This window comes from Trachypithecus francoisi, unplaced genomic scaffold (genome assembly GCF_009764315.1).
Source record: "Trachypithecus francoisi isolate TF-2019V2 unplaced genomic scaffold, Tfra_2.0 Contig01474, whole genome shotgun sequence".
NCBI lineage: Eukaryota > Metazoa > Chordata > Mammalia > Primates > Cercopithecidae > Trachypithecus > Trachypithecus francoisi.
The window spans coordinates 16,404,463-16,418,456 of NW_022681435.1; the positions used below are offsets into that span (position 1 = coordinate 16,404,463).

At 40.3% G+C, this 13,994-nt stretch overlaps 1 protein-coding gene across 4 annotated transcripts in view; it reads right to left on the reverse strand.

Annotated features, from left to right (window-relative positions):
* The window catches only part of RTTN (rotatin), a 209,492-nt gene extending 196,330 nt beyond the window's left edge, over positions 1-13,162 (reverse strand). The window contains exons 1-7 of one of the 4 annotated variants that reach the window (XM_033175487.1): positions 12,072-13,160; positions 11,234-11,421; positions 10,203-10,380; positions 7,989-8,078; positions 5,230-5,320; positions 3,435-3,549; positions 2,301-2,451 (exon numbers count right to left, since the gene is read on the reverse strand). In XM_033175487.1, coding sequence (XP_033031378.1) covers positions 2,301-2,451; positions 3,435-3,549; positions 5,230-5,320; positions 7,989-8,078; positions 10,203-10,380; positions 11,234-11,421; positions 12,072-12,102 — 844 coding nt within the window. In that variant the 5' untranslated portion in view covers positions 12,103-13,160. Of the gene's footprint in view, positions 1-2,300; positions 2,452-3,434; positions 3,550-5,229; positions 5,321-7,988; positions 8,079-10,202; positions 10,381-11,233; positions 11,422-12,071 lie in introns of all 4 variants that reach the window. The other 3 variants (XM_033175496.1, XM_033175505.1, XM_033175515.1) reach the window with 3 other exon arrangements.
* Between the last annotated feature and the right edge of the window lie 832 nt (positions 13,163-13,994).

Consider the following 13,994-nt stretch of genomic DNA (forward strand, 5'->3'; position numbering starts at 1 on the left):
GCAAGCTCCGTCTCCCGGGTTCACGCCATTCTCCTGCCTCAGCCTCCCGAGTAGCTGGGACTACAGGCGCCCGCCACCTCGCCCGGCTAGTTTTTTTGTATTTTTTAGTAGAGACGGGGTTTCACCATGTTAGCCAGGATGGTCTCGATCTCCTGACCTCATGATCCGCTCGTCTCGGCCTCCCAAAGTGCTGGGATTACAGGCTTGAGCCACCGCGCCCGGCCGACTATGATTATTTTTAAAAAAGAAAAACAATGAACAAGTTAGTGATAATGTGGAAAAACTGGCAGCTTTATATATTGCTGATGGCAATGTAAACGGTACAGCTGCTGTGGAAAATAGTTTGGCAATTCTTCAAAAAGTTAAAGATAGAATTTCCGTATGACGCAGCAATTTCACTCCTAGGTATTACCCAAAAGAATTGAAACCAGGCACTGAACAGACACTTGCATGCCAATGTTCACTGAAGCACTACTCACAATAGCCAAATGTGGATACAACCCACATGTCCATCAACAAATGCATAGCTGAATAAAATGTGGGATATACATGCAGTGGAATATCATTCAGCCATAAAAAGGAATGAAGTTCTGATACATGCTACAATGTGGATGAAGCTTGAAAACATTACAAATAAACCAGACACAAAAGGATAAATATTGCATGATTCCTCTTAGATGAGGTACCTAGAATAGACAAAATCAGACAGAAAGTAAATTCGAGGTAATCAAGAGCTTTGGGGAAAGGAAAAATGAGGAATCACTGCTTAATGATTCGAGTTTCTGTTTAAGATAATGAAGAGGTTTAGAACCAGGTAGCGGTTATGGTTGCACACAATGCGAATGTAATTAATGTCACCATATTGTACACTTAAAAATGTTTATAATGGCATATTTTATATTATATCTATTTTACCCCAATTTAAAAAAAGAATTAGGTAATAAAAGCATTTACAGTCAGAGAGAGGGGGAGGAAAAAAAAACTCTCCAAGAGTTTCTCACTACACTTCAAAGAAAATATAAAACCTTTAAAAAGATCTGCAAGCCCCAATATACTCTGGCCCCTGACTACCTCTCCGATGGCACCTCATTCTCCTCTCCTGCCCAGCTCACTGCACTCCACTCTCATGGGCTTTATTTCAGTTGCTCAAGGACATCACCCTCAGTGCTACCTTGAGGCCTGGCCTTCCCTGGAACACTATTCTTGCAGCTCTTCAAGTGACGGTTTCTTGTCACCCTTCAGGTCACCTCCTCTCAGGGTCTTTCCCTGACTATCCTAAATGAAGCTATGTTTACCCAGCCACGTTCTGTCACATCACCCTTTTTATTTCCTTCAAGCACTTCTTATCTCAAGCAAACTTGATTATTTGTTTATCACCTGTCCCCAGCCTTTTAAAATAGAAGCTCATAAGGGCATGGATCTTATTCGTTTGTTCAGTGTTATACTTTCCCGGAGGCTAGACTATCAGGGGTATATAATGGGTAATAAATACATACTTATTAAATACATTAACCATTATTCAGAGATATCAACTATTTTTAATCAACATTATAACTCTTTTTCTGTTGAAGTATGGGATAGCCAAACATTCTCTATTATCAGTCATTTGCACAATGCCATTACTCTAAAATCTAGAATAAAACCAAGGTAAAGCATAAATATTCAAGTAGCACAAGATAAGTGAAACTCCCAATGAAATAGAGATTAACTATGAAACATGATGACAAATGACTATAATATTTGACTTACAATGCAGATTGCACTAAGCACACAAAAATCCTAAATTGTACCGTTTTGTCGAAGTCAGTCTGGTACTTTATTTGGCCGTTAGGTGGCGCTTTTTCTCTGAAAAGTCTGGCATTGCTGGAACACTTGACTACATCGCAAGTTGCATATAAATATTTTTCATAAAATTCAAATCAATATTTTTCAAACAAAACAATTTATTAACACTATATGTAACTTGCTAAAATGCCCAAAGTCCTACATGAATAGTCATACCCAATATCCTAGTCACGACTTCCTAACACGATATATAATTTCTACAAGTCTGGGAGAAAAAAGAAGAACACCTTGTAAGTATCTGTTATCTAAAAAAAAAAAAAAAAAGGCTCAAGAGATCATGGCAGTTTCTGTCATTCACGCAATCTGTAAAGATAACCATGTGAATACATTTAGGAGTGGTGAGTTTATGTTGTGAAAATGCATACACAATAAACCCTAACAGTAACTATAATGGAAAGTTCTCAGAAAAATCTACAAATAACACCAGTGGCTAATGAACAGATAAAAATAAATACCCTGTTTATTGGAGAAAAAACCTGGATCTCGGTGAAAGTTAAGTCTGTTTCTTAAATACATGCACAGCTGCTGCAGGCAGGACACTGACTGTAATGCCAGGCGATGCTTTCCATCTCCTCCAAAGGCCAGTTTCAACAGAGATAAAAGGCTCTGAAATCAACAAGAGCCATGAAAATGATTAAGGGAACAAAGTGCTCAACTTCAAAGAAGAATGTGGAGCTTTAGTAAGTAAGCCTAAGTGAATAATCAAGAGAAGTAAAATAAGTTGCCAAATATTTGTAAGACATAAGAAACAGAAATGGGCAAAATAAGGCAAATAGATGGGTCAAAATAAAATAAGACAACATTTAAATAGAATAGCCAGTGTTTCCTAATTTCTAAAATCTGTTAGTTGAGTAACCATTCTGAGAGAAGACAGGAATTATTCTCCACTCAGGACATTACATTACAGAGAACACTTTAAAAATCACAGCAAGCCCTTTTCATCTCAAGCATCTAAATCATTTGACCACATTTTGGGAATTAACAACTTTCCTCTGCTATCATTTGCCAGCTTTGATCCTATGTATTAACAGTTGCCACCCACTGGAGTCCATTTCAGCCCTGGGAGTGTGGAGCGAGAATACTGAAGCATTACTGGCTGCTTTGGAGATGCCACAATTCCCCACCATGGATCCCTCTCTCCCTACTATATAAGCAATAAACTAGAAAAAAGAAAAGAATTCATCAATGTTATTCACTGCTACTGTATTTTCATGTTATACATGCTACAGCACGTAGCACTGTGCGTTAAATAAACTAGATAGATACTCAAGAAGCAATGCTTTTCTTACTTTTAATAAGGGCTCCTGCACAATCTCAATGTCCAAAGTCTACTCTACCCTTTAGGTGATCCATAAATGGTAATTCAAGGTGGCCAAACTGTACTGCAAGTGTCAAATGAAACTACTACTATTGGAAGAACTATAACTATCCACCTAAGTTAGTGAATACGTGTTTTACATAGCCAAATACTTCACTTTTTAAAAACGTGAGTACAAAGTTCCTTCCCAAGGACTCCTACTCTACAAAATTTGCTTTATCGCAAAAACTTCTCTAGTTCAAAATCTAGAACAATTATAGAGGGCACTGACCTGAACAATTTTTGGCCTTTGAAGGAAAATCTCAGCAGGAAAATCTTGCATGATAACGTCCTTCAATAGTTCACAGGTGTTCCAGATTAAAGTGTGGTTACTACTTCTTAAAGAGCTACAAAACATAGTGTTAATCATTTTTAAGAAGAGTTCATCTATTCCTAATTCTAAGTAGCCTACTGACACAATGACTCCATTAACAATCTTTCAGGTCTCAGCTGAGATATCACTTCTCCAGAAAAGCCTTCCTAGATCTTTTCCCTAACCAATAAACAACTCTAGGGCAGTGCTTCTTCCATTTGTCCATTATTTGTGATATTATAACTGCCTGTTGATTTTGCATTCCCCGCTAGACCCTCTCAAGAGCAGGAACAACATCGTACTAACCACTGTACCCTCAGAGATTATCCTAAGGCTACAAAATGAATTCAGTGAGATCAAAGAGCACAGAATTCTAGGAAATCTGCCAAATAAATTAAGAAATGAGACAGAACAAAAGTACAGAGGCAAATTCTAAGAATTAAAGTCCTTACTGATCTTCCCTACTCAAGGTGAATCAGATTAGGACTCCCCTCTTATCCCATACAGAGGACACCTAGGACACCTAGCCACTTCTGCCCACCTAGGACTGGCACTCCCCACCCCCAAAAACTCACACCCCTTCTCTCAGCCCAGTTCCATTACACAATACACCATTCACTATCCAGAGGCATGCATCAGAAATTATCACCATCTCTGCCTTTGGGACTGACTCAAAACTAAGAGATCATATAACCTCCTAACCCTTTACCATGTGCACTCTGCCTCTTGAATATGTTGTTCCAAGAGAATTCACTGATGCTCTTAGAATTGTCATCATTAAAAATCATTAAATGGCATCCACCTGTAATCTGGATCTAGTCCTAGTAAACTGGTCTTTATTTTCCAGATTTATACCCCAAAAAAGCAGAAAACTTGTATATTGTGACATTTATGAAATTGCGCAAAGTGAATCTGGACATTAAAATACTCTCCAAATTTCTATGTATCAGCTATTTACTCTTGTGGGTAGCAATCAACAGTCATCACATTAGATTGGAGCAGTGGTACCCAACCTTATCCACATGGCATAGTTTGTCTCCTAATGAAGCCCACATTTTGAAATATATTCTGCCAAAAAGACTACATTTATGTTTAATTTTCCATTTTTATTAATCAAGGGCATAAGTAATGCCAATAAGAGAATCTGGCCAATAAGACAAAACTCCTGTTACCAAGGACTACACAAGATTCCAACCACAAAAAGAAACCTGGGCCGGATGCAGTGGCTCACACCTGTCATCTCAGCACTTTGAGAGGCCAAGGGGGGCAGATCACTTAAGATTAAGGCTTCAAGACCAGCTTGGCCAACATGGGGAAACCCTGTCTCTACTAAAAATACAAAAATTAGCTGAGCGTGGTGGCACATGCCAGTAATTCCAGCTATTCAGGAGGCTGCGGCACAAGAATCACTTGAACCCAGGAGGCAGAGGTTGCACTGAGCCAGATCGTGCCATTGCACTCCAGCTGGGGTGACAGAGTGAGACTCTGTCTCAAAAATAAAATAAAAGAAACTTGATGTGTAGATTGATTAAAAGCAAATAGGAATTTTTTTCTGGCTAGCTTTTTGAAAAACAAAAATCATTCAAAAATGACCATTACTACTTTTCACTGCCACTAGTATCTTTTCCTGGTAAAACACATTGTAATGACTATCAAACTTAATGACTATAAGTGAATAAATAAAAACACCTGGAAAATACATCAAGCTTCGTACCTTTCATTAGAGGAGAGGACATGTCTGTCTGTGGTGGTCAGGGGTAGCCAAGGAAATGTAGAAAACTTCAAGCACTTCACAGTCTGATTTACTGTCAATGGAATAGCAAAGCTTAAGGTATCAAAGAATAAAGAGATGACAGATTCACAATGTTAAGAGTAAGTTTTCCCTTTAAAACAAGTCCCAAAATAAAGGCTACCTCTCAGTAACCTAAAATATACCAAACAAGGTCAGCAGGAAATTTGTTCTATCACAGGATAAATAAGAGAGTTCTCATTTCATAATTTAAACAGAACTCATATTAAAATAAGTACTAGAAGAAAAGCATTAAACACAATCCAATGCAGACTGACATATAAAGTTTCCATTAAATTTTCTATTTTACCCTGTGGCTGACCAGAACATCAAACTTAAACTCAACATTAAAGGAACTGACATTTAGGGAAAACCTTAACTTTGAGAAATTAAAAATGATAAAACATAATGATATACTACATCTAGCCATGTTCAAATATCCTATATGGTATCAGGTGTTTTAAACCTCTGTGAAGATGACTTGAAGACCGTAAGGTCGAAAAACAAATATGAGTGTTCAAACAAGATTAAAAGGAATCTGAGAAAGCAACACAGTTTTAAACTATCCCCATGCAAGTTATTTTTAACAGATCTTACATAGTGCAAGTTAAGGTGGCAACACTGAGAAACAGCATCTAGATAAGTCCTTCCAAATGGCAGTTTTTCTGCCAAATGCTTTGAAAAGAGCATGGAATCGCTAAATGTGGATAGCAGTATTATTAAATTCCCAAACATAGCATAGTTACTTCTTTCAAAAGTGCTAACATAAAAGCAGGGTTTACTTTCTAAGGAAATAAGGAGAGGTGGGTGGGGGGAAGGACAGGCTTATACCACACAGTAAAAATGTGACCAAAATAAGTCAGACCGTCAATCAAGACAAACTGCAACTCACATAAAAGTGTAACAATCTCAATCCCCCTTAACGTTTTCATCGGCTTCATTCAGACACCCATCCTTTACCAACCCTAGAGTTTCCCCCTCCCTTCAGATGTCTCTCATCTTGATGGAATTAAGCCTCTCAGCCATCTGGCCTCAAAAACAAAGCTTGCGGCCGGGCGCGGTGGCTCAAGCCTGTAATCCCAGCACTTTGGGAGGCCGAGACGGGTGGATCACGAGGTCAGGAGATCGAGACCATCCTGGCTAATACGGTGAAACCCCGTCTCTACTAAAAAATACAAAAAACTAGCCGGGCGACGAGGCGGGCGCCTGTAGTCCCAGCTACTCGGGAGGCTGAGACAGGAGAATGGCGTGAACCCGGGAGGCGGAGCTTGCAGTGAGCTGAGAGCCGGCCACTGCACTCCAGCCTGGGTGGCAGAGCGAGACTCCGTCTCAAAAAAAAAAAAAAAAAAAAAAAACAAAGCTTGCTACAAGCCTAACAAAACTTTTCCAGAATGAAAAGGTAAAGTATTCTAATGGCTTAACAAGTTTTCCATTCTTTCTTGTTATTCTTGTTATTCCATTCTTTGTTATTCACATGGAAACCTGTGAGTTTCCATGAAAGCTTTTTAATAACAAAGGCTTCCATATAGAGTTCATTTGAATATGTGACATCAGCAGATATACTCTTGAACACAGCCTTTTCATCTTAACTATGCAGGCAAGAAAATGGTAAGTACGTGATTACTTAACTATTTCCTAACTGCCTCACCAAGGAAAACTTTTCTAGAATGAAAAGATAAAGTATTCTAATGGCTTAACAAGTTTTCCATTCTTTCTTGTTATTCCACCTGTGAGTTTCCATGAACGCTTTTTAATAACAGAGGCTTCCAAATAGAGTTCATTTGAATATGTGACATCAGCAGATATACTCTTGAACACAGCCTTTTCATCTTAACTACGCAGGCAAGAAAATAGTAAGTACGTGATTACTTAACTATTTCCTAACGGCCTCACCAAGGACAAAGTTTTCAACCTTTCTAGTCTCAGCATCTTCATCAGTAAAATGTGGTCACTAATAATACCAATCTCAAAGAAACGCCAGGAGGAGTCATTCATTCCTTCCAAGAATATACACTGAGTGCCTAATACATTTTTTGGCATTGTTCCAGACACTGAAAATAAAGCAATGTTCACGGCTATTATCAAACTTAAAATTAATAAAAAATAATGTGTTAAGAAGAAAACTACACACAGGAAGTAATCACTGGCTAGAATCATCAGGAAGGTCTCTCTGATGAGGTGGCTGGCATGTGAGCTGAGGCTGAACACAGCCAGATACAAAAAGATGGAGATGAGATTCCAGATTCCAGAAAGAGGGCTCTAAATCAGAATTGTTTAATTAACTGGGTGTTGAGGAAATGGGAAAAAAAGAAACTAAAATGATCTTCAGTCTCTGGCTGGCGTAATTGGATAGATGGTACCATTGGTAAGCTGGAGAACAAACGAGATGACATGTGTGTAATGCGGGGCACAATGCCTCAAAAAACTCATGTTCAGTAAGCACGATGCACTACTACTATTACTACCGTCTATCTACATAGTTGCTCAAATATGGTAAGAATAACACAAAATTTTACCATTTCAACTTGATATCCTAAACTAACTTAAAATAACTAAAACACTTAATGGTAGTTTGATGCTGAAACATTCAAGTTTGGTAAAGATACATCCTCACAATAATGAAGAAAGCACATTAATTTTCAACTTCCCAAGACAACAGGATTGACTTCCCGACATATACACACCCACTGGCTGTGGCGGCACTTCCACCTGCTGGAGATTACTTTTGTCTTGGGGAAAATATCCTGTTAAGATTTCAGGGTTTTTTGACAATTCTGAAAAGAAAAGAAACATTACTGTATTCTCGATTCCTTATTTGCTAAAAGTGAAACTTATTTTCTTTAAATGGTAATGTTTTCTCTTAAGTATTGGAATCATTTAAAAAATTTTTTTTTAAAAAAGTCCAGTTTTTTTTCTGAATGATCTATCGGCCTAAAAAGGAAAAAATGTGCACATTGAGCCCACTTCCAGTTAAGGAGCTCTTTCCTTCTCACTGTTACTGTTAGCCAAACACAGTTATTTGTTGGAATGTACAGGAAGAATCTGCTACAAGGACTATCCCTCTATACTTCCTAATCCACCTCCCTCTCCCTTGACTCCAATTATATAGTTTCTGATCACTTCAAGTTTCATTCATACCTTAAAAAGAAAGTTGTCAGAAACAAACGAGTCAAACATTATCTTTCAATACCTTCACAGTTCCCTGTAACATGCGATTATATGTTCAGCAGTTCAGCTGCAATGAGAATGAGGAAAAGGCTAAAACTATAGTTTGTAATTTTAAGTTTTCATGGCAGTAGTTCCTAATACTAATAAAGAAAACTAACAATTAGCCCTAAACCATTCCTCTACTCTCACCCGCAAGGAATGAGATGAAAAATTCATAATGTAAGACTCTATTTGTGATGTCTTAGAGACTGTGAAATATATTGTTAAAAATCACAGGTTTGGGAGCCAGATAAAGCAATGTTAGAATCCTGCATCTGCTACAGGTTAGAAAGCTGGGTACTGTGGGGCAAGTTACTTTATATTTTTATTCTCAGCTATAGAGTAAGACTAATAACATCTCAAAGGGCTGCTTTAAGATTTAACAAGATGATGTATTTAAATCAATTTATTCAATGCCCCACAACGAAACTCAATAAATGACAGCTGCTATTGTTGTTGTGAGCAGCAGTACCCGAAGCTGAAGGTGTAACAGAACTGGTAATGGTAGAGAAGAAAATAAGGTCTAACGGTTAAGCATCAAAACTTTTTTTTTTTTTAACTTTTACTACTCATTACATAAATTGCAAGAAGATGTTTTTCTTCAAATCAACTCCAATGCATTCCATGTGCAAGGCACTGTACCAGGCATTAACTAGAGCCCAACAGCAGCAGCACAGCGGCCAACATCGCTACATTTAATACATGCTAGGCCCTGTGCTAAGCACTTTACAGACACTGTCTCATTTAATCTCATGACAATTCTATGACAAAGGTGTTTTGTTTTGTTTTGTTTCTTTCTGAGATAGTGTCTTGCTCTGTCACCCAGGCTGGAGTGCAATGGAGCGATCTTGGCTCACTGCAACCTCCGCCTCCCAGGTTCAAGTGATTTTCCTGCCTCAGCCTCCCCAGTAGGTGGGATTACAGGCGCCTGCCACCATGTCCAGCTAATTTTTGTATTGTATTTTTAGTAGAGACGGGGTTTCACCATGTTAGTCAGGCTGGTCTTGAACTCCTGACCTCAGGTGATCCACCTGCCTCAGCCTCCCAAAATGCTGGGATTAGAGGCATGAGCCACCAGCCCGGCCCGGTGTTCTTTCTTATCCCAATTTTTGAATGAGAAAACTGAAGCCTGGAGGGGTTAATTACCTTAGCCAATGTCACACAACCAGCAGCAGAACTGGGACTTAAATCCATGTCTCTTTGACTCGGATTTTAACTAGTATATCATAATGGACTGCAGCATATAAAAATAATTGCATTATGTCATTTTGATTGGTCCCCACAACAAAATCACGAGCTAGAACAGGTATCATTACACTCCTATATGAAGAACAAGGTCAAAAATACAAATATAAAGCACTAAGAACAATGTCTGAGCACTCCTGTGCTCAATAAAAATATGTTGTTATTGTCAAAGAAATAATCTGTCAAACCGGTCTCATAAAAGCAAAGTCACTGGCATCCTTTAGGCCTGACCAAAAAAGCAATTAATGCAAATGTACCATCCTTTGGCTAACAGTAGAGGGGAAAAACGTCAAAATCATGTAAGTTAATACAAGAAAAATAAGTTTGAGGGAGGTGGGAGAAATCCTTTTTAAAAAAATCTAACGTTGCTTTCCTTAAAATTTACCATCAGAATGAATGTATTTATATTTTAACAGATATCCCTCACGTTGATTCCAACGAGTTACCAGTTTGATTGGCTTGGTATGAGGCAGAAGACAGTGCAGGAACTTCCGAAGGAAGAAGAAAAAGTCCATCCAGAATGCCATCAATTTCAGCCTGCAGATTCGGCTCCACATTCGACCGAAGCTTAGATAAGAACTCTACTGCACCAAGGTCAACCAAATGCTGGACTGCTGGGGGATACTAAAATAAGAAGAGGATGATCTTGAGAATAACTCCATCAAAATCTCTAAACTTTAACTTACAGCAATCAAAACATAAATTTATTTTTGGTGTATCAGATGTTCCTTTTACGGCTCTGCCCCGAAGTAAGGCACTTCCATGAGGAGTACATACTTAAAGAGACATACATCCAACTCTTGATAGCATTTATGAAAGATAAGCCAACACACTGAACACTAGAAATGCACATTATCAATCCCTACTCTTATTTTTGTAATGGGTTACTTTTTTCCACTGACGCTCACCTTCTGGTCCCAGCCCCAACCGGTCAACAGGATGTCAAAGTAGTAGGATTCCTCTACCATTGTACACTGATTGAGTTTTGAAAGGTTCAACTTACACTTTGGTATCTGACCCTGACAGCTAACTACTCTTGAGGTAGGCATAAGAATACCAATCTAAAAGCATACGGGGAAGCAACTTAACATTGGTATTTATGAATCACGGTTATGTAACATTATTTTTAAATGTGCTCCCTTTCATATTGACACATCTAATTTTTAAGATATAAATATCAGAAAATAAAAACAATACAAATATGAACCTCCAAAGATAACTCCAAAAATCAGAATATACCAAAACTCAAAAGAAGTTCTGTTACTTCTGAGCACAGCAGAGACCATGTGGGATTCAGTATCACAAATAAAAGATGAGCAATACACACCCAGATGAATTAAACATCTCTGGTTGTTTTTTAAAAAAAAAAAAAAAAAAAAAACCTTTAACCCCAATTATTTAACTTTCAATAAACGCTACAATTAACTGACTAAGAAACAGTCACTCGTCTGATTATTTTATTTCAAAATGATCCTACCTTAACCAATCTGCTTAACAGGTTCAGAACCTCTTCCTTCACTGGAACGGACGGGAAATTGAACCATTCCAGCAAATGAAGAAAAAGTTGCCTCTCCTGAATGAGATCAGCGTAGCAGATTAAGTTGTGCTCAATCTTGCAGAGAATACTCTTGAGCGCGCGCTCCCTGATCTCGGCCAGCTGATGACCTGTCAGCGAAGGGCACAAAACTATTTTAGTTCCCGACTGCAAAGAGACGCCCACCCAGATTTCATTCTTTTTTTTTTTTTTTTTTTTTTTTTTGGGACGGAGTCTCGCTCTGTCGCCCAGGTTGGAGTGCAGTGGCTGGACCTCAGCTCTTTGCCAGCTCCACCTCCCGGGTTTACGCCATTCTCCTGCCTCAGCCTCCCGAGTGGCTGGGACTACAGGCGCCCGCCACCGCGCCCGGCTATTTTTTGTATTTTTTTAGTAGAGACGGGGTTTCACCGTGTTAGCCAGGATGGTCTACGATCTCCTGACCTCGTGATCCGCCCGTCTCGGCCTCCCAAAGTGCTGGGATTACAGGCTTGAGCCACCGCGCCCGGCCCAGATTTCATTCTAAAACTACGTTACTTATGCTGTGAGCAGGAGCGGCGTGAAGATGGAATAAACCAGTTTTTTCAGAAGCAGGCCACTGGTGCCTTCGGGACGCGAACCGCGGAGTTTACACAGTCCGAGATGGGTCCCCGGGGGCTACCCTGACAAAGCGGGGGCGAAAGAGGCAGCGGAGTGGCAGGCCGCGGAAACGTGAGACGACCATTCTCAGCAAGTGGCCAGGGCAGGGGAGTGTGCCTTGGGTGAGGGGCAACCTGACAGTTACCGAGTTTCCTGATGAGCCCCGCCAGGACCATCTCGTCCCATCAATTTGCAGCCGCCGGAGAATTAAACAGCCGCGCCACTGAGTCCGGCCACAATTAATGTCTCCCGGAAACACGTCCTGTGGGACGGTGGGTTCCGCAACGCCTGCGCTCACTAGGAGGAGGAGGCATTCCGTGAGCCGTTCGCGGCCCCTGCGTCGCCAGGAGAGCTTCCAGCCTTTCTAGAATCACTATGCGCACTTCCTAGACAGCAGTCTCCGTCGCAAGAAGAGGGGAAAAAAAAGCAACAAGCAGGGGTAGAACCGGCGTTGGCCGCCGCGCACGTCGGGAGTCGTAGTTCTGGCTCGGTCGTGCGTCCTGCACCGAGCTCCGGGCCCACCGCGGCGCCCTCTGGTCTGAGGTTCCGGCTTACAGCGCGGGAATTCGGAAACCCAGCGCGGGCTGCTCCCGACAGGAGCCCCGCCTTCTCGCTCAGCGACGGATTCGTTCTTGGCCCTGCCAGTCTGATTCTCACCTCCCAGAACTTCACGATTTAGAATGTAGACTTTTGCTTTGTGACAATTCTCCCCATCCCCGACTACTAAATGACGAACCCTCTTTAGCTGTGAAATGTACGTGCAAAGTCAAGCAGTGTCTTTGGATACCCAAGTTCAGATATGAACAAGCAAGCTACAAAAGCGGGGTGGGCGGGTATGAGTGAGCAGAAGAGAGAAACCGGGCTGCAAAAAGGGAAATAAAGGCGGGACTTGGGTGTGTGATTTGCTGAATGCCACCAAAGTTGATTCTTTGCACCGTGCACAGTGATCGAGCTGAGCAAATCTTTTTTTTTTTTTTTTTTTAATTCTAAGCAGCGGTAAGATCAACAACAAAATTACATTTGGAAAATGATTTGCATTTTAGAGAGCATTTTCTCGCTCTGATCCTCTCACTTTTCCGGGGAAAGGGATGTCAAGGCAGGTAAAGTGGGCCCTAGGTATCCCTAGGTAATTGGTTCTAGGACCCCCGTAAATACCCAAATCCACCCATGCTTAAATCTGTTTTATAAAATGGTGTAGTATTTGCATATAACCTACACACATCCTCCTGTATACTTTTAAGTCATCTCTAGATTGCTTACAATACCTAATACAATGAAAATGCTGTGTAAACAGTTGTTACACTGTACTTTTTATTCATATTCTTTTTTAATTGTTGTATTGTTATTTTCAATTGTGGGGTTTTTCCCCCGAATATTTTCCATCCCCTGTGTGTTGAATTCTCTGTGTGCAACCAGTGGACAGCAAAGGCCTACTGTATTCCCATTCCTATTTTGCCGGAGAGGAAACTTGGAATCACAGAAGTACCACCACACAAAGTCACGTTAACTAGTAAGTGACAGATTGAGGACCTGACCTGATGTTTCTTTGTTCTATTCATAGTACCCTGCTGCCTCCTCATGTGTGTAGATAAGAGAGTGATGATATTTGAGTTGGATCTTAAAGAGTAAGTAGAAGTTTGCCACACAAAGAAGTTGGGAAGGGAATTCCTGCTAAAGAAAACTGTATTTGCAAATGCAAGAACTCAGAGGGAGTGTGTCAAATTCGGGAAAAGAACAAAATTCAAGGTGGCCATATTATCTCTAGGAAGAAGAGAGGAAGGGCAAGAGAGCTGCTAGCATGCTGGATATTCTTCATTCCACCTTCTAGTGGTTCCAACTCTTCCAGCTCTTCATCAACTGACCTGAACAGGCAAAAAGACTGCACTATCCAGGCTGCCTTGCCCTCTGGCTTCCAGTTGGCTGCCGCCAATAGGAGACATCAGCAGGAAATTGGAAAGTAGGAGGAAAGAGACATGGATATTAAACCAAGATTCCACTAGCCCATGCCTAAGCCTGCCTGACCAAGATTGTAACAGTGGCTGAATTCCTTGACCCAAAGACCACATCT